Source organism: Saccoglossus kowalevskii, chromosome 13 (genome assembly GCF_978046115.1).
Source record: "Saccoglossus kowalevskii chromosome 13, keSacKowa6.1, whole genome shotgun sequence".
NCBI lineage: Eukaryota > Metazoa > Hemichordata > Enteropneusta > Harrimaniidae > Saccoglossus > Saccoglossus kowalevskii.
Window position 1 is genome coordinate 27804877 of NC_140653.1, and position 20724 is coordinate 27825600.

At 36.8% G+C, this 20724-nt stretch overlaps 1 protein-coding gene across 4 annotated transcripts in view; it reads right to left on the reverse strand.

Annotated features, from left to right (window-relative positions):
* The window catches only part of LOC102808088 (signal-transducing adaptor protein 1-like), a 40289-nt gene that overhangs the window by 12239 nt on the left and 7326 nt on the right, over nucleotides 1-20724 (reverse strand). For 2 of the 4 annotated variants that reach the window (XM_085507163.1, XM_085507161.1), the window contains exons 4-12: nucleotides 7842-7898; nucleotides 6481-6726; nucleotides 5173-5436; nucleotides 4598-4730; nucleotides 4049-4150; nucleotides 3461-3513; nucleotides 2584-2635; nucleotides 1351-1491; nucleotides 1172-1258 (exon numbers count right to left, since the gene is read on the reverse strand). In XM_085507163.1, coding sequence (XP_085363289.1) covers nucleotides 1172-1258; nucleotides 1351-1491; nucleotides 2584-2635; nucleotides 3461-3513; nucleotides 4049-4150; nucleotides 4598-4730; nucleotides 5173-5436; nucleotides 6481-6726; nucleotides 7842-7898 — 1135 coding nt within the window. The remainder of the gene's footprint in view (nucleotides 1-1171; nucleotides 1259-1350; nucleotides 1492-2583; nucleotides 2636-3460; nucleotides 3514-4048; nucleotides 4151-4597; nucleotides 4731-5172; nucleotides 5437-6480; nucleotides 6727-7841; nucleotides 7899-20724) is intronic. The other 2 variants (XM_085507164.1, XM_085507162.1) reach the window with 1 other exon arrangement.

Here is a 20724-nt window from a genome sequence, read left to right on the forward strand (position 1 = left end):
TGTTCCGGGCACCTATGTACCAAATTTCATTTTAATGTGATGATTAGTTCTTAAGAAAATCAGTGGAAAAGCTGATAATTAAATTATTCTGCAAATTAGGAAATTATTATGAATGCATTCGAACCCAAACTTATTAGCTTGTCTTAGAGCATTTAAACACCAAGATTTCTTGAAATACAATGGAAAAGCTGGAGACTGTGCAAACTATATGCACAGATTTTACCGTTAAGCTACCTGTAACCAGGTCTGCGCAATGTCACAGACCATCTATGCACCATCTAGTTTCATTGAAAAGTGAAGATTAGTACCGGTATGTAGTACCACGTCGTCCTTGCCATGATGTTGGTCAAAGGCGACCAATATCATGGAATAGACGGCTAAGACGCTTGTACGCTGAGGCTCTCGATCCCCCTACTTTTTCTCGCATATCAGTCTCTTGTGTCATTTCTAGTGCGTTAACTTGAAATATCAGTGGAAAAGTTGATTATTATGCAACATTGCACAATTTTTAACCCAAAACTAATCAGGTGTGCACCTATGTACCAAGTTTCATTGAAGTCTGACCATCGCTTCATCAGATATCCATGGAACAGATGTACATACACAGATACATACACACAGACAGGGTAACTGCAAAGACTTCCATTGTGTGCTTCACACATGGGAATCAAAGACTGCATGTAGAAAAGATGGTGGATTTTCCAAACACACCCAGTATCTAAATTGCTGTAAAAATTCAATTCATTTATGGTAGTAAAAAAGGATAGAAAATTAGATTATAAGATAAAGTTCAGTTTATTTAATGTGAATGAATTGAGCATTTAATGTAAAGCAAAAACTCATAAACAATAGGAAGAGTGATCAAAAAAGGATTATTTGCAAATGCGGTATAGGCCTTTTAACCACCAGTTCTCAAATTCACAAAATAATCCCATTTATAGTCTGCACTTTCCTTCAGAAAATTTGGACAAAAATGGCAACATATTTTGAGTAAAAACTGTAAATTTTGTCAGTTGACTCCAAAGTCAGGGTTCATCTTTTCAAAAATATTGAAGAATATAAGATAAAGTGCAGAAAAATTTGAGCGAGAAAGTTTGGTGGTGAAAAGGTTAAAGAGTCAAGAATTGGCAGTAGCAAGATTATGATCAGCATCAGAAGACTGTTGACTGACCTTGACTGCTGCCACTACGATTTGTTCTGAGAAGTGGATGGTCGGGATTGAGTGTAATTAATGGCTCGGAACACCTTCGACAGCGACCTGATGTTAAATTGATGAATATTTAGGTATGAACTGAACACAAATGAGTGCACTTGCACACGAGTTCTTTCCTTACAAATATGAATACTTACTTCGTGGTGGTGGTGGTGGTAGCGGTACATTACGTGGTGGTAAGGCCGGTTGGTTCTGATAATTATTATAAAGTTCACTGAGATTGGGTGCTCTAGTGGCAGGTTCTGAAACTCTTCTTCGTCTTGGTTGTTGTGCAGCAGCTGGTATAAAATAAAGTTCAAAAAAACCTCATGATATCTTACTCGTTTGAGTGCCTCAAAATTTCCTGCCAAGATTTTGGTGCAACGTTTTACCTGTTTTCTTGCACTTTTCTGTAATTTGATGACAAAAGTTATATTTAGCACGGGGGGGGGGGGGTAATAATGGTGTGCTAATTATATAATTAAGTCTTTTGCGAGATAAAATTTATCACATGGGATTTTAGTGAAATAATGCCATGTGGAAAAAAATATTTAATTAAATTTATTTTTTTCATACTATGCAAGTAAAATAATTACCAAACTGCGTGTCAAATCGTGCAAGATAACATCATGGTGGTAAATACTTAGCATTGCAAGTTTGTGTATGATTGAACACATTCTAAAATGCATGAAGATTTGAATTTTGACTATTTTTACAGACTTCTATAATTTTAACTGTAGTAAAATGTGCATATTTTTGTGACCATTTCTGTTTCTCCATCGTAAAAGTGTTGTTGAAATCAAGAATGCAATTGATTTTGCAATTTTATTTCCCCCCAAAAATAACGTAATACCCACTCAAAAAAAAAATTTAAGATGGAAAAATGCACGTGCTTATATGGGGTAAGAGAAACTTATTTGTTTCTTAATTTAACTGATTTATGTAATAATTAAATTGCATGATCAAATTTCACTTCAAAACTTTTATCAAATTAATTGTTAGTCATTTAAACCAGTTTGAAATATAATGAAGTCCAATCACTCTGAAAGGGCGCAGTTTACACATTGCACTAACCTGTCATCAAAAATGCAATGTGTACTACACAATTTTAACATTAATTGGTAACAACTACCTGTTGCTGTTGGAATTGCAATTTGTTTTTAAGAATAACATTTTGTAAACTAAATTACTTAATCATCTTTTAAGTATGCATTAGGATGACATTTACTCCTAAGTCACAAAAAATAGGAATATCACTACGCTGCACCTTAATAGACAATTTCCACACACTGAGGGTACTCTGCTTAAAATAGATATACTTTCTAGTCTATTTTGGCAATTGTTAGTATGCTGTATTTGAGATAAATTAGCATACTGAAAATGATTCTTACCTCTTGGGGGAGAAAAAACGTCATCAGTTGTTGCTCCTTGCGTTTCGGGAATCTAAATAAAAAAAAGTTAACTGCTAGTTAGGTTAAACATGGTACCGACATATGTATTTTTTTTCCCCATCAAATTTTTTCTTTTCTTTTCTGCAGCATTTCTGCACGAGACAAAAAAAAACAACCTTTTTCAAGATAGTAAAGGATTGAGAGAATATAAATTTGCAAGTGTCAGGATATCAAACAATAAAAGTGTCGACAGGGAGAATTTTGCTGCCATTGTTTTTTGTTTTATGACCTCTGAGCTTCATTAGTGACTAATTTTATGAAAGAAATAATTAGTATTTATGATAATTATTAGAAAAATAATCACATACAAACGTTCAACACTTTATAAGAACCTTTCACGGCGAAATTATTCTGAAAATCCCCAATCAAATGGTTAAATCGCCGAGGCAGAACTTTTTGATTTGTTATTTTGACAGGGTCCAGTTAATCTCCATTATGCAAACAATTATAGCAAAAGATGAATTATCAAATTCCTGAATATTTCAGCTTTCATAAAATATATAGTTTGCTATAAATATGTTTTGATTTGGGTTGCTCAGATCATTTTAACTAAACGACGGGATTCCCCCTGTTGCTACCTTAATTATGTGTGCATTATAGGTGAAAAAGAAACTGTCATCATTTTATGTCATTTGGCAAGATAAAAAAAGCTTTGCGGAAATGTATGTAGAACAGAAAACTATGTAAAGACCCCATATCCTGGTCCACATATTGCAGGACTAGCAATGATATTTTATAAAAAAAGAAGTTCAAATGACTGGAGCCAAAAACATAGACACTGTATTTAAGATGATAAGTGTAATGACTCAAATCTTACATTTTTAGGTGGATCTGGTGCTCTGTTGATGTCAGGAGTCAGTGGCATGATGTCTGAAATAGAAGTACAAACTGAATTTATTGACTCCTGATGTTCTGGTGGTAGTGTTTGCACTTTGTGTCTATCTTCTAATGGAACATGAATGAGCAAGTGATTTGCGGAGAGTACTGTTTTTAGAACAGTAGATAAATATAAATCAACAAAATTAATTAAAAAACAATTGTACAATAGGTTGTAATAAAGCAGCATATATGCTAAAATGCAAATGTTAGTACCGGTATATGTTCATTTTTATTTAAAGCAATGCACCTATATCAGTGCAAATAAAGTAATTATACCGTGTTCCACAGTGGTTTAAATATCCAGATATTATTTGTTGTATTTAAATTAGTGCTACAGTCCTCATGCAACATGTGTGTGAATTTCATGTAAACAATGTAACAATGTACTTTAAACTTGTATACGTCACTATATCGAGCAGAACGTGGTGACGCTGCAAAACAATTATAGCGCTTCAAGATTTTTTACGTGTCTTATTGTATCTTTATAATAACTTCATATTATTATTATTATTATTATTATATGTACCTGCTGGTACTAAATAATCTTCTTGATCAATCACTTCTTGCGACACAGGTTTTGGACCCCATTCCCCACTATCAGGATCCTGATCAGCTCTTATAATTTTAACTACCAGAAATAAGAACAGTAAATTTTGTTAAGATTTAACCCCCCTTACAGTGAAGCAAACTTTTTGTAAAATTATCTCACTGTCCTTGCAGTAAGATATGCTAAAAATAAATAAAAAATTTCATGTTGATATGCTTGTTATATGTTAAAGAGCGCTAGTCATCAAGTAGCACATGTACATATTCATGTAACCAAACAATGTATCGGTACTTTTCGCATATTGTACGGCATACATGTATATTGATATATTTCTATACTAAACATGACACGGTGCAACGACCACCACCACCTCTTAAATAACGCAGAACAAAAGAAATTCTGGTCTGAATCTTTGTATATTTCTAGCAATGTACACATATTCCACATATTATCAAAACTATCAAAAAAACACATAAATTCAAGCAACATTTCACAATGCCATATTTAACTCATCAACACCCTGCTTACCTAGTTCCCTTGAATAAATATTGCTTGGTAATTTTAACTCGGTAAGGTCATTGGTCATTAGTGGCCTCAGTTGACCATCAGTTTTGTCTATGAAATAATTCAACATTTCGTACAAGTTCAGTACAGGTGGATGCTGTAATGAAAGCAAAATTTAGTAACATTTTATTTTATAAGGAGGCAAATTAAAGATTATATGCATCATCTTTAATGCTTTTAAGGATACTACTGGGGTAATTAAAATATTAAAATAAAATTGAGCGACGAAAAATATTTTGAGAAATGAGTCAGAAATTTCATAGAACATAATGGTCAAAAATTGGCATTTTGCACTGGTTTATATAGCAAGATTAATATGCTCAGTGACAAGTCATATTATAGGAATCCTATATAAAAAAGTTGACTCTTTAATAGTCATTGTACCTTGTGATAATAGTTTTTTTCATTATAAACAATAGGAAGTTCTCTCCCATAATGCATTGTGCAGTGGCAAGCTTAGTAATGCACAATTTGAATTCAGTTGAACTGCCTTAATATTTTTAAAATGTTATTTTTGCAAACAAATGTTAGAAACATACTTCCTCATCAATGTCCAGCTTGAACAATTCTCCCTTTTTCATGATGTGATAGTGTTGTATACAATATATTTGATCATTGTTCTGTAGTCTCGCCGAGATCACATAATCTCCATTGAATGACTCGCTTTCTCGGATCAACAAGTCTCCCTTGTCTGTGTTGTTCCATAAAATATTTTCTGCATCTTCTCTGGTTATGTTGTGAAATAACCAAGTGGCTTCTTTGCAATTCTTTAAATGATCATCATAAAACCGATACTCCATTGACTGTAAGTAACCAATAAAAAACAACAATTAAACCTGAATAAAATGACTCCCATACCGTTTTCTCATATCTTTTTTTTGTCTCTCTTTAGAACAACATAATTTATATTAATTGACATAAGAGAAAAAGAGATGTGAGAATGTTACACCAACATAAAGGGGTTTAAAAATAACGTTAAACCTCTATAATAGAAACCACATCCCTTATAGAAGCCGCAACCATTTTTTTTTAATACTTGAGAACCAAAAACTCATCGTTTCTCATGTGTGCAGATGCTCTAATAGAAGCCGCATCTCCCTTCTGTTGTACTGTACCATTTTAATATACATTAGCAGAGCTTAAACCTGCGGAACTATTATCTATTTACATAATAGAGAGGTTGGCATAAAAATGGATGAGAATCATTGTAAAAGGCCCTTAAATATGGCTGACAGAGGCAATATCGACGATCATTTGCAAAGAGTGTTGTAAGTACATTAAAACTGAATTTGAGTGCTACAATCAACTGTACAAATGTATGCAAGTTTACCTTAAATTATTTCAAATTAGGGAGGCTCGTGATTTTTGTGAGATTTTAGGGCAGTTTAGGTTGTTAATCAACCGGTATACAATGATAAACTCCAAATATACTGACTGGTTCTAACATTAAGCTAGAAAAATAAGCTCACTGAACCAAAAAGTGTATATATTATGACATTTTACATGGCCAAAAATTGTTATAATAAACTATTATTTCTTGATTATATAGTACACAAAAAACAGAAATATATGGTCACCTGAAATGCTGCCCATCTATGAGACAGTGACATTGCATGCATTATCTATTGGCCACCATATTCACACTTCTTGTAGGAATTGCTGGTGTAAACACAAGTTTATGACTTTGTGCGCATTCGTTAAAAATGTGTTCAAATTAAATGCGAGGATTTTATGGCATTCATGAAGAAAGTCGCAATAATTTTATACAGTTACAAAATTTTAATGACTCGCAAAATTTGAAAAATTCAAGCAGTTGACAGTAAACAATAATGTCATCCACAACTTACACCACAACTGCTCCGAGAAGAACGCCAACTATCATGGGAAGAATTTCTTGACAAAGTTGAGCTTGTACTTCCACGTCCATTAGATGATTTCACAGAACTGTCTGGGCCTCTTGTTCTTAAACTGCCTGATATTAGTGGTGTTTTTTTCACTCCAGTCGGTGCTTTTAATTCTTGTTCAGCCTTCAAAGCTGTTTGGATGTCAATCATAAATCCAGGCAATAACTGGCAGTCGTCTGGTATCCTCCCCTATACATTCAGAGAATTAACAACAATATATTCCTGATTATAGGCATATACTGAGATAAATATACCGTACACATGTTTATAGAAGTGAGTGCAGTTTGCGAGTTTCTTAGTAACCCACAACCATGCAACATGGTTATATTTCTGTGAAGCATGTCATGCCTATAACATGTGCATGGTTATATTACCATATTGAACTTCATGATTAAGCATGTGTGAAGTCCACATGCCAAGGACTGATGGATGTTTTTGATAGAATAAGCAGTTCGCTAGCTAGTGATTTTCATGAGGGCACCTCTGCTGAGGCCGAATATTTTTCCGACTTACTTTAGTGTTCGCCCCGGAAATTTAAACCACTGTGGCAGTGAAAATTTACATACTAGTTTGCATAACTGCTGTTGCTTCAAGAGTGTTACAACTACACACTTGAAGTCAGCAATGGTACAGTGTAAATGGCAACGTGGTATAGAGGTTGATATACCCAAGTTGCAAAAACATACAAGGCAGTAGCCATCAGGAAATATACTGACAAAATAACTTTTCTGGGACTTTGTTCTGACAAAGAAGTACATTTGTCAGGAGTTGTCATTTCGGAGTGTGCACTTCTGCTACAATCGTGTCATAATTATAATGCAACATTTTATCAGTTTTCTTTGACAAAGTACCGCACACCAAATACATTCATCTCTGGATTAGAAAACATTCCATTCCTGATGTTCCAATGAACGATATTTTACTCAACATCTACGTGTATCTATATATATATATATACTAACACAACAATCTCACAATTGTACATAGTTTTACTACAACTTTGGAAATATTACATCAAGAGCCAACAGAAATACAACAGCAAATGCCTGAATGATTTTGCCGTTTGAATCATCCGCCAGTTGACAAATATGGGCATGTATTATTTATTCAAATGGTGAACTTTGGTACCGACATCATTTATTACATGATTGGTGTTTTTGTTAAAGGCTAAAGGTTGAGATAAGTAGATTTATAGTGGGCAAAACAGGAATTGGATAGCAAATGTTCTGGTGTCGGTATCGAAGCAGAGAAAACAGACAAAGTTAAACCAGCTGAGGTAGCATGTTTATTCATAATATACTTACCCAGGCAAGGCTGAGAATATAAACCCTCCATTTTTCAGTCTCATCTTGTGAAGATGCCTAATATTTAAAAAAAAAATTACTAAATTTGTTATAATCAGGCCAAAAAAAAACTTATGTTGCCCTCAAGTTGGAAAATTTAAAAATTGGGTCGGTCAGTCGGATTTTTTTTTTTTTTTTTTTTTTTTTTAAACTCGTGAAAACTAAGGGTATGGTAAATAACGAGGTATATGAGAATCAATCAAACGCATGCTAGATATTAAACACAGAAATCAAAGCGTTTCTTTCAGTCTTTTGTATTTAAATATCAAATCTGTTAAAACAAGACCAAGATCCAGTTCTAGAATGACAGAAATGCTCGATTTTGATAACATTTTAACACTAAAAAAGGATATGCCATTTGGCCATTTTTAATTGGTTTGTGAAATTTGAAGTTTGATTGGTCCACACATATACACAGTTTAAGGTCAATTTATAAGTCCTTGTTTTTTGGCTACACCAAACCAAGAATATAAATTACACCCTGTTTCTATCACCTCCCCTTCTGGGGTTTTGGATAGTCCACCCCTTCTCAAATTTTTAGTATTTTGAGTGAAATTATACTGCTGTATGCATTTCCTGGTTTTAAATCACCTACCAGGAACAACCATATAATTATATTGATATACAATCAAAATTTACAACACCATTTTTTTTCCTGTCAGTTTTAGTGCTACGTACTTGTGTGATTTTTGTACAAACTATTAACAATTCTACTGAAGCATCAGGGTGTAGTACTGACATATGCATGGAAGTTTATATTGAAACAGAAACTAAAAACAATTAACTAATTACCATTTATCAAACAGTAAAGATATATAACCAACATTCAAAAAATCTAATGGTCAATATTTCAACTAAAATAAAGTAAAAGGTGTGTTTGTCTAGATTTAGCATACCATCCCTGCAACTTGATATGGCTTAACTGGAAAGTGACAATTTTCGATGTTATCAGGAACGCACTTTTTTTTATTTTAAGTTGTATAACAAATGGTGTAAATTTTGGGTGTTTATATCTTCCGAGCTGTATTTTCAATCTCAGTCAGGAACAAAGGTTTTTCATTGAAATTATAGGCAAATTGAGAAACCGATAAAAGGCAAACTTTTTTTTTTACCCCATATTTTATTTATTTATGTTTTTTTTTGTAGCCTATACCTACATGATTTTAACGTTCATTTAATTTCATACATTTATTTATTTATTTTCAAATACAACTGATTCTTGATATTTTTTTTGTGACATATATATGTGCTCAGGGGAATATACAGTCATTTGAGGTTTAAAAGCCTTTTATACTGCTGACAATAAAACCTCTAAAGCTTCATCACATGTATCAAGTAAATACTCATTAATGCAGAAAAACTACAGTAACTGTTTACTCAATTAGCATGTTTGACCAAATACGGCAAAGACATTTTGCCAAGCAAAGAAAAAACGCAAACTGAACAAACTATTTATAATAGGTATCAATGCAAAATGTTTTTAATTGATATGTAAAAAACTTTTTTTTAAAACAATAAATCACTATGATATAAATGAAAAAAACAATAGCATATAATGCCAGGCATAAAAAACAGACAGATAAATACAAAATAATCAAATCTTTTAACCATTTCACCACCAGACTTTCTCGCCCAATTATTTCTGCACTTTATTTCTCAACAAATTTGGCCATTTTTGCCCCAATCTTTTAAACGAAACTTCAGACTATTTTGTGAATTTGTGATGAGAAGAAGGAACTGGCAGTGAAAAGGTTAAAGTATCTATATCACAAAAAATTCAGTTAGCATTCTTGAAAAATTTCTTTTAATTTTATCAAAAGTTGTGACATATCATATCACATATAACTAAAATCAATAATAGTGTTTAGATTACACAGTACAGGTAGTACAGGCTAAGATTTATGCTTATGTTTGCAGATCGGCAAGACCCAATTATGTTCATGCATGGGAGGGAACATCGGTTAGCACGGGCTAAGGAACTCCTAAACTTGTTAAGAATATACAAATTATCAGTCATTTTAACTATAACTATTCAGTACAGTAACCAGGAAGGTATACATGTTAGTTCAACCATTATAAAACATTACTAAACCAAATTCAGAAAGTGCAGACTGTAGAATAACAGGAATTAAGTATTACCAGTAGATTGTTTTCTCGAGAACAATGTCTTTAGATGTCAATCAGTATGGGTTCTCTCAAGTTCATCATCAAGGGTGTGAATTTGGTTAATAATTAGTCCAAAGTGTTCAGGTAGCAAATCTCAGTACATGCCGAGTTTCAGTCTTGACTCACTATTGGGACAGAGATAGATTTTTTTCGGCATACTTCGATTTGGCCCGACCGTTCACACACAAGTTTGGGCATGTGTCAGCTCGGCCCCAAATCTCGGCAGCGGCTGAGATCTATAACGTGATCGCCACTATTATATCAATAAAATATGACTTATATTGACTACATTTATGTATACAAGCACATATGCTATTAATAGAGCAAATACAGTATATCAAATATCCAAAAAAAGTTTGTATAGTATCAAATTACTCAGTCACATGGCATTTTATTGTACTATAATTATAGCAGCAGCAATACAAAGACCCCCTGGGCTGTCTTATAGCTATAATGGTAAACAGGATTATTTTTTCTACAACAGGGGTCTATGTTTTCATGTCTGACATTCTCCAAAGTGCAAATAAAATACCTTGTATACATGTACAGTATGTTGTTTGTCACACAAAAATGATCTCTAAATTGTATTTTTTAAACCAAATTATGTGCCATTCATTGTTTCTATTTCAGACAGAACAGAGTTCTGGAAATACACACTCCCATCATATTGCGAGGTGCTATAGTATGGCCCACCTCCCCTCATTATCTGGTTCCAAATAAAACACCCATCCAAAAACCTAGAAGCGAGGAGGAGAGTTGTAAGTGGTTTTGTTTCAAATTAGACCTGCCAGGATACAGATCACATTAATAGAGAAAAGATCAACAAATACCACTTTCTGAAAACAAACATTGAATAAAAGTCAATGTATTCACTGGCCTTTATTCATATGGATTTACTTTGTCTGGAAGTGTATATGCCTGGGCGAATTCAGAAATCTGCCCTGTAATCAATCTCGTTTAAACCATGTCAGTCCCTCCACAAAGAGCTGTGTTTAAACGCAGCAGACATAATTCACCGAGCTGTATGGAGCAAATAACAATACATGTTTACAATCGACTACAGGAAAAACTATTTTATGAGTATTTTAAAATTTGAAGACCTGGAATTTAAATAGTGATTTTTAAAACATTTTAAAATGTTTCGAGAAACAGAACGTTGTATATTTATCTTTGTTTTAACATTGTTTTTCATGATGAAAGTAACTCAAAGTTTGGCTGGGTGCCATGTCAGCCAACAAAGACATACATCTACATGTTATGAGAATAGGATATGGAAAGAAATACCAATTCCCCCAAAAAATTACATTTAAAATAGTGGTAGAAATTTTTCAATGTGATAATTCTTTTCTATCATAAGTTCAATATTAATTTCTGTGCAAAAACTCATTTTGCTTGAGCTCAACTGTTACAGATGCACTCTAAGATCACTCAAAAGTACAATCTATTAGAAAGAGTCTTGGGAACATTGTGAAGTCAGTGCTCCAGTATGGCTCAGAATGACTGAGAGTGGTAAAAAAGGACATGGACAAAATCTATGCTTTCCACAAGGGATGTTTTTGTAAGATCTGTGGCATCTACATCTGTGGCATCTCCTGATATCTAATGAGAAATAACACTGCAAGACCAACTCCAACAGCATGTCACCTAAAATCAAAGTTAGCAGACTAAACCAGTACAACCTATGTCCAAATAAACTAACCAGGACAACCGGTGTTCCAATAAACTACCAGTACAACTTGTGTCCCAATAAACTAACCAGTACAACTTGTGTCCCAATAAACTAACCAGTACAACCCATGTCCCAATAAACTAACCAGTACAACCCATGTCCCAATAAACTAACCAGTACAACCCATGTCCCAATAAACTAACCAGTACAACCAGTGTCCCAATAAACTAACCAGTACAACCCGTTTCCCAATAAACTAACCAGTACAACCCGTGTCCCAATAAACTAACCAGTACAACCTGTGTCCCAATAAACTAACCAGTACAACCCGTGTCCCAATAAACTAACCAGTACAACCTGTGTCCAATTAAACTAACCAGTACAACCCATGTCCCAATAAACTAACCAGTACAACCCATGTCCCAATAAACTAACCAGTACAACCAGTGTCCCAATAAACAAACCAGTATAACCAGTGTCCCAATAAACTAACCAGTACAACCCGTGTCCCAATAAACTAACCAGTACAACCCGTGTCCCAATAAACTAACCAGTACAACCTGTGTCCCAATAAACTAACCAGTACAACTTGTGTCCCAATAAACTAACCAGTACAACCTGTGTCCAATTAAACTAACCAGTACAACCTGTGTCCCAATAAACTAACCAGTACAACCCGTGTCCCAATAAACTAACCAGTACAACCTGTGTCCCAATAAACTAACCAGTACAACCCATGTCCCAATAAACTAACCAGTACAACCTGTGTCCCAATAAACTAACCAGTACAACCTGTGTCCCAATAAACTAACCAGTACAACCTGTGTCCCAATAAACTAACCAGTACAACCTGTGTCCAATTAAACTAACCAGTACAACCCGTGTCCCAATAAACTAACCAGTACAACCTGTGTCCCAATAAACTAACCAGTACAACCCGTGTTCCAATAAACTAACCAGTACAACCTGTGTCCCAATAAACTAACCAGTACAACCTGTGTCCCAATAAACTAACCAGTACAACCTGTGTCCCAATAAACTAACCAGTACAACCTGTGTCCAATTAAACTAACCAGTACAACCCGTGTCCCAGTAAACTAACCAGTACAACCTGTGTCCCAATAAACTAACCAGTACAACCCGTGTCCCAATAAACTAACCAGTACAAGCTGTGTCCCAATAAACTAACCAGTACAACCAGTGTCCCAATAAACAAACCAGTATAACCAGTGTCCCAATAAACTAACCAGTACAACCCGTGTCCCAATAAACTAACCAGTACAACCCGTGTCCCAATAAACTAACCAGTACAACCTGTGTCCCAATAAACTAACCAGTACAACCCGTGTCCCAATAAACTAACCAGTACAACCTGTGTCCCAATAAACTAACCAGTACAACCTGTGTCCCAATAAACTAACCAGTACAACCTGTGTCCAATTAAACTAACCAGTACAACCCGTGTCCCAATAAACTAACCAGTACAACCTGTGTCTCAATAAACTAACCAGTACAAGCTGTGTCCCAATAAACTAACCAGTACAACCAGTGTCCCAATAAACAAACCAGTATAACCAGTGTCCCAATAAACTAACCAGTACAACCCGTGTCCCAATAAACTAACCAGTACAACCTGTGTCCCAATAAACTAACCAGTACAACCTGTGTCCCAATAAACTAACCAGTACAACCCGTGTCCCAATAAACTAACCAGTACAACCCGTGTCCCAATAAACTAACCAGTACAACCTGTGTCCCAATAAACTAACCAGTACAACCCGTGTCCCAATAAACTAACCAGTACAACCTGTGTCCCAATAAACTAACCAGTACAACCTGTGTCCAATTAAACTAACCAGTACAACCCGGGTCCCAATAAACTAACCAGTACAACCTGTGTCCCAATAAACTAACCAGTACAACCCGTGTCCCAATAAACTAACCAGTACAAGCTGTGTCCCAATAAACTAACCAGTACAACCTGTGTCCCAATAAACTAACCAGTACAACCTGTGTCCCAATAAACTAACCAGTACAACCTGTGTCCAATTAAACTAACCAGTACAACCCGTGTCCCAATAAACTAACCAGTACAACCCATGTCCCAATAAACTAACCAGTACAACCCGTGTCCCAATAAACTAACCAGTACAACTTGTGTCCCAATAAACTAACCAGTACAACCCGTGTCCCAATAAACTAACCAGTACAACCCGTGTCCCAATAAACTAACCAGTACAACCCATGTCTCAATAAACTAACCAGTACAACCCATGTCCCAATAAACTAACCAGTACAACCCATGTCCCAATAAACTAACCAGTACAACCTGTGTCCCAATAAACTAACCAGTACAACCTGTGTCCCAATAAACTAACCAGTACAACCCATGTCCCAATAAACTAACCAGTACAACCCATGTCCCAATAAACTAACCAGTACAACCCATGTCCCAATAAACTAACCAGTACAACCCATGTCCCAATAAACAAACCAGTACAACCCATGTCCCAATAAACTAACCAGTACAACCCATGTCCCAATAAACTAACCAGTACAACCCATGTCCCAATAAACTAACCAGTACAACCTGTGTCCAATTAAACTAACCAGTACAACCCGTGTCCCAATAAACTAACCAGTACAACTTGTGTCCCAATAAACTAACCAGTACAACCCGTGTCCCAATAAACTAACCAGTACAACCCGTGTCCCAATAAACTAACCAGTACAACCCGTGTCCCAATAAACTAACCAGTACAACCCGTGTCCCAATAAACTAACCAGTACAACCCGTGTCCCAATAAACTAACCAGTACAACCCGTGTCCAATTAAACTAACCAGTACAACCCGTGTCCAAATAAATTAACCAGTACAACCTGTGTCCCAATAAACTAACCAGTACAACTTGTGTTCCAATAAACTACCCAGTACAACTTGTGACCCAATAAACTAACCAGTACAACTTGTGACCCAATAAACTAACCAGTACAACTTGTGTCCCAATAAACTAACCAGTACAACCCGTGTCCCAATAAACTAACCAGTACAACCCGTGTCCCAATAAACTAACCAGTACAACCCGTGTCCCAATAAACTAACCAGTACAACCCATGTCCCAATAAACTAACCAGTACAACCCATGTCCCAATAAACTAACCAGTACAACCTGTGTCCAATTAAACTAACCAGTACAACCCGTGTCCCAATAAACTAACCAGTACAACTTGTGTCCCAATAAACTAACCAGTACAACCCGTGTCCCAATAAACTAACCAGTACAACCCATGTCCCAATAAACTAACCAGTACAACCCGTGTCCCAATAAACTAACCAGTACAACCCGTGTCCCAATAAACTAACCAGTACAACCCATGTCCCAATAAACTAACCAGTACAACCCATGTCCCAATAAACTAACCAGTACAACCCATGTCCCAATAAACTAACCAGTACAACCCATGTCCCAATAAACTAACCAGTACAACCTGTGTCCAATTAAACTAACCAGTACAACCCGTGTCCCAATAAACTAACCAGTACAACTTGTGTCCCAATAAACTAACCAGTACAACCCGTGTCCCAATAAACTAACCAGTACAACCCATGTCCCAATAAACTAACCAGTACAACCCGTGTCCCAATAAACTAACCAGTACAACCCGTGTCCCAATAAACTAACCAGTACAACCCATGTCCAATTAAACTAACCAGTACAACCCGTGTCCAAATAAATTAACCAGTACAACCTGTGTCCCAATAAACTAACCAGTACAACTTGTGTTCCAATAAACTACCCAGTACAACTTGTGACCCAATAAACTAACCAGTACAACTTGTGTCCCAATAAACTAACCAGTACAACCCGTGTCCCAATAAACTAACCAGTACAACCTGTGTCCCAATAAACTAACCAGTACAACCCGTGTCCCAATAAACTAACCAGTACAACCTGTGTCCAATTAAACTAACCAGTACAACCTGTGCCCAATTAAACTAACCAGTACAACCTGTGTCCAATTAAACTAACCAGTATAACCTGTGTCCCAATAAACTAACCAGTACAACCCGTGTCCCAATAAACTAACCAGTACAACTTGTGTCCCAATAAACTAACCAGTACAACCCGTGTCCCAATAAACTAACCAGTATAACCCATGTCCCAATAAAATAACCAGTACAACCTGTGTCCCAATAAACTAACCAGTACAACCCGTGTCCCAATAAACTAACCAGTATAACCCATGTCCCAATAAAATAACCAGTACAACCTGTGTCCCAATAAACTAACCAGTACAACCCATGTCCCAATAAACTAACCAGTACAACCCGTGTCCCAATAAAATAACCAGTACAACCCGTGTCCCAATAAACTAACCAGTACAACTTGTGTCCCAATAAACTAACCAGTACAACCCGTGTCCCAATAAACTAACCAGTATAACCTGTGTCCCAATAAACTAACCAGTACAACCCGTGTCCCAATAAACTAACCAGTACAACCCGTGTCCCAATAAACTAACCAGTACAACCCGTGTCCCAATAAACTAACCAGTACAACCTGTGTCCAATTAAACTAACCAGTACAACCTGTGTCCAATTAAACTAACCAGTACAACCTGTGTCCCAATAAACTAACCAGTACAACCAGTGTCCCAATAAACAAACCAGTATAACCAGTGTCCCAATAAACTAACCAGTACAACCCGTGTCCCAATAAACTAACCAGTACAACCCGTGTCCCAATAAACTAACCAGTACAACCTGTGTCCCAATAAACTAACCAGTACAACCCGTGTCCCAATAAACTAACCAGTACAACCCGTGTCCCAATAAACTAACCAGTACAACCTGTGTCCCAATAAACTAACCAGTACAACCCGTGTCCCAATAAACTAACCAGTACAACCTGTGTCCCAATAAACTAACCAGTACAACCTGTGTCCAATTAAACTAACCAGTACAACCTGTGTCCAATTAAACTAACCAGTACAACCCGGGTCCCAATAAACTAACCAGTACAACCTGTGTCCCAATAAACTAACCAGTACAACCCGTGTCCCAATAAACTAACCAGTACAAGCTGTGTCCCAATAAACTAACCAGTACAACCTGTGTCCCAATAAACTAACCAGTACAACCTGTGTCCCAATAAACTAACCAGTACAACCTGTGTCCAATTAAACTAACCAGTACAACCCGTGTCCCAATAAACTAACCAGTACAACCTGTGTCCCAATAAACTAACCAGTACAACCTGTGTCCAATTAAACTAACCAGTACAACCCGTGTCCCAATAAACTAACCAGTACAACCTGTGTCCCAATAAACTAACCAGTACAACCCATGTCCCAATAAACTAACCAGTACAACCCGTGTCCCAATAAACTAACCAGTACAACTTGTGTCCCAATAAACTAACCAGTACAACCCGTGTCCCAATAAACTAACCAGTACAACCCGTGTCCCAATAAACTAACCAGTACAACCCATGTCTCAATAAACTAACCAGTACAACCCATGTCCCAATAAACTAACCAGTACAACCCATGTCCCAATAAACTAACCAGTACAACCTGTGTCCCAATAAACTAACCAGTACAACCTGTGTCCCAATAAACTAACCAGTACAACCCATGTCCCAATAAACTAACCAGTACAACCCATGTCCCAATAAACTAACCAGTACAACCCATGTCCCAATAAACTAACCAGTACAACCCATGTCCCAATAAACAAACCAGTACAACCCATGTCCCAATAAACTAACCAGTACAACCCATGTCCCAATAAACTAACCAGTACAACCCATGTCCCAATAAACTAACCAGTACAACCCATGTCCCAATAAACTAACCAGTACAACCTGTGTCCAATTAAACTAACCAGTACAACCCGTGTCCCAATAAACTAACCAGTACAACTTGTGTCCCAATAAACTAACCAGTACAACCCGTGTCCCAATAAACTAACCAGTACAACCCGTGTCCCAATAAACTAACCAGTACAACCCGTGTCCCAATAAACTAACCAGTACAACCCGTGTCCCAATAAACTAACCAGTACAACCCGTGTCCCAATAAACTAACCAGTACAACCCATGTCCCAATAAACTAACCAGTACAACCCGTGTCCAATTAAACTAACCAGTACAACACGTGTCCAAATAAATTAACCAGTACAACCTGTGTCCCAATAAACTAACCAGTACAACTTGCGTTCCAATAAACTACCCAGTACAACTTGTGACCCAATAAACTAACCAGTACAACTTGTGTCCCAATAAACTAACCAGTACAACCCGTGTCCCAATAAACTAACCAGTACAACCTGTGTCCCAATAAACTAACCAGTACAACCCGTGTCCCAATAAACTAACCAGTACAACCTGTGTCCAATTAAACTAACCAGTACAACCTGTGCCCAATTAAACTAACCAGTACAACCTGTGTCCAATTAAACTAACCAGTATAACCTGTGTCCCAATAAACTAACCAGTACAACCCGTGTCCCAATAAACTAACCAGTACAACTTGTGTCCCAATAAACTAACCAGTACAACCCGTGTCCCAATAAACTAACCAGTATAACCCATGTCCCAATAAAATAACCAGTACAACCTGTGTCCCAATAAACTAACCAGTACAACCCGTGTCCCAATAAACTAACCAGTATAACCCATGTCCCAATAAAATAACCAGTACAACCTGTGTCCCAATAAACTAACCAGTACAACCCATGTCCCAATAAACTAACCAGTACAACCCGTGTCCCAATAAAATAACCAGTACAACCCGTGTCCCAATAAACTAACCAGTACAACTTGTGTCCCAATAAACTAACCAGTACAACCCGTGTCCCAATAAACTAACCAGTACAACCCGTGTCCCAATAAACTAACCAGTACAACCCGTGTCCCAATAAACTAACCAGTACAACCCGTGTCCCAATAAACTAACCAGTACAACCCGTGTCCCAATAAACTAACCAGTACAACCCGTGTCCCAATAAACTAACCAGTACAACCCATGTCCCAATAAACTAACCAGTACAACCCATGTCCCAATAAACTAACCAGTACAACCTGTGTCCAATTAAACTAACCAGTACAACCCGTGTCCCAATAAACTAACCAGTACAACTTGTGTCCCAATAAACTAACCAGTACAACCCATGTCCCAATAAACTAACCAGTACAACCCATGTCCCAATAAACTAACCAGTACAACCCGTGTCCCAATAAACTAACCAGTACAACCCGTGTCCCAATAAACTAACCAGTACAACCCATGTCCCAATAAACTAACCAGTACAACCCATGTCCCAATAAACTAACCAGTACAACCCATGTCCCAATAAACTAACCAGTACAACCCATGTCCCAATAAACTAACCAGTACAACCTGTGTCCAATTAAACTAACCAGTACAACCCGTGTCCCAATAAACTAACCAGTACAACTTGTGTCCCAATAAACTAACCAGTACAACCCGTGTCCCAATAAACTAACCAGTACAACCCATGTCCCAATAAACTAACCAGTACAACCCGTGTCCCAATAAACTAACCAGTACAACCCGTGTCCCAATAAACTAACCAGTACAACCCATGTCCAATTAAACTAACCAGTTCCACCCGTGTCCAAATAAATTAACCAGTACAACCTGTGTCCCAATAAACTAACCAGTACAACTTGTGTTCCAATAAACTACCCAGTACAACTTGTGACCCAATAAACTAACCAGTACAACTTGTGTCCCAATAAACTAACCAGTACAACCCGTGTCCCAATAAACTAACCAGTACAACCTGTGTCCAATTAAACTAACCAGTACAACCTGTGTCCCAATAAACTAACCAGTACAACCCATGTCCCAATAAACTAACCAGTACAACCTGTGTCCAATTAAACTAACCAGTACAACCTGTGTCCAATTAAACTAACCAGTACAACCTGTGTCCAATTAAACTAACCAGTACAACCTGTGTCCAATTAAACTAACCAGTACAACCTGTGTCCAATTAAACTAACCAGTACAACCTGTGTCCAATTAAACTAACCAGTACAACCCATGTCCCAATAAACTAACCAGTGCAACTTGTGTTCCAATAAACTAACCAGTGCAACTTGTGTGCCAATAAACTAACCAGTGCAACTTGTGTTCCAATAAACTAACCAGTGCAACTTGTGTTCCAATAAACTAACCAGTGCAACTTGTGTCCAATTAAACTAACCAGTACAACCTGTGTCCAATTAAACTAACCAGTACAACCCATGTCCCAATAAACTAACCAGTACAACCCGTGTCCCAATAAACTAACCAGTATAACCCATGTCCCAATAAAATAACCAGTACAACCTGTGTCCCAATAAACTAACCAGTACAACCCATGTCCCAATAAACTAACCAGTACAACCCGTGTCCCAATAAAATAACCAGTACAACCCGTGTCCCAATAAACTAACCAGTACAACTTGTGTCCCAATAAACTAACCAGTACAACCCGTGTCCCAATAAACTAACCAGTATAACCTGTGTCCCAATAAACTAACCAGTACAACCCGTGTCCCAATAAACTAACCAGTACAACCCGTGTCCCAATAAACTAACCAGTACAACCCGTGTCCCAATAAACTAACCAGTACAACCCATGTCCCAATAAACTAACCAGTACAACCCATGTCCCAATAAACTAACCAGTACAACCTGTGTCCAATTAAACTAACCAGTACAACCCGTGTCCCAATAAACTAACCAGTACAACTTGTGTCCCAATAAACTAACCAGTACAACCCGTGTCCCAATAAACTAACCAGTACAACCCATGTCCCAATAAACTAACCAGTACAACCCGTGTCCCAATAAACTAACCAGTACAACCCGTGTCCCAATAAACTAACCAGTACAACCCATGTCCCAATAAACTAACCAGTACAACCCATGTCCCAATAAACTAACCAGTACAACCCATGTCCCAATAAACTAACCAGTACAACCCATGTCCCA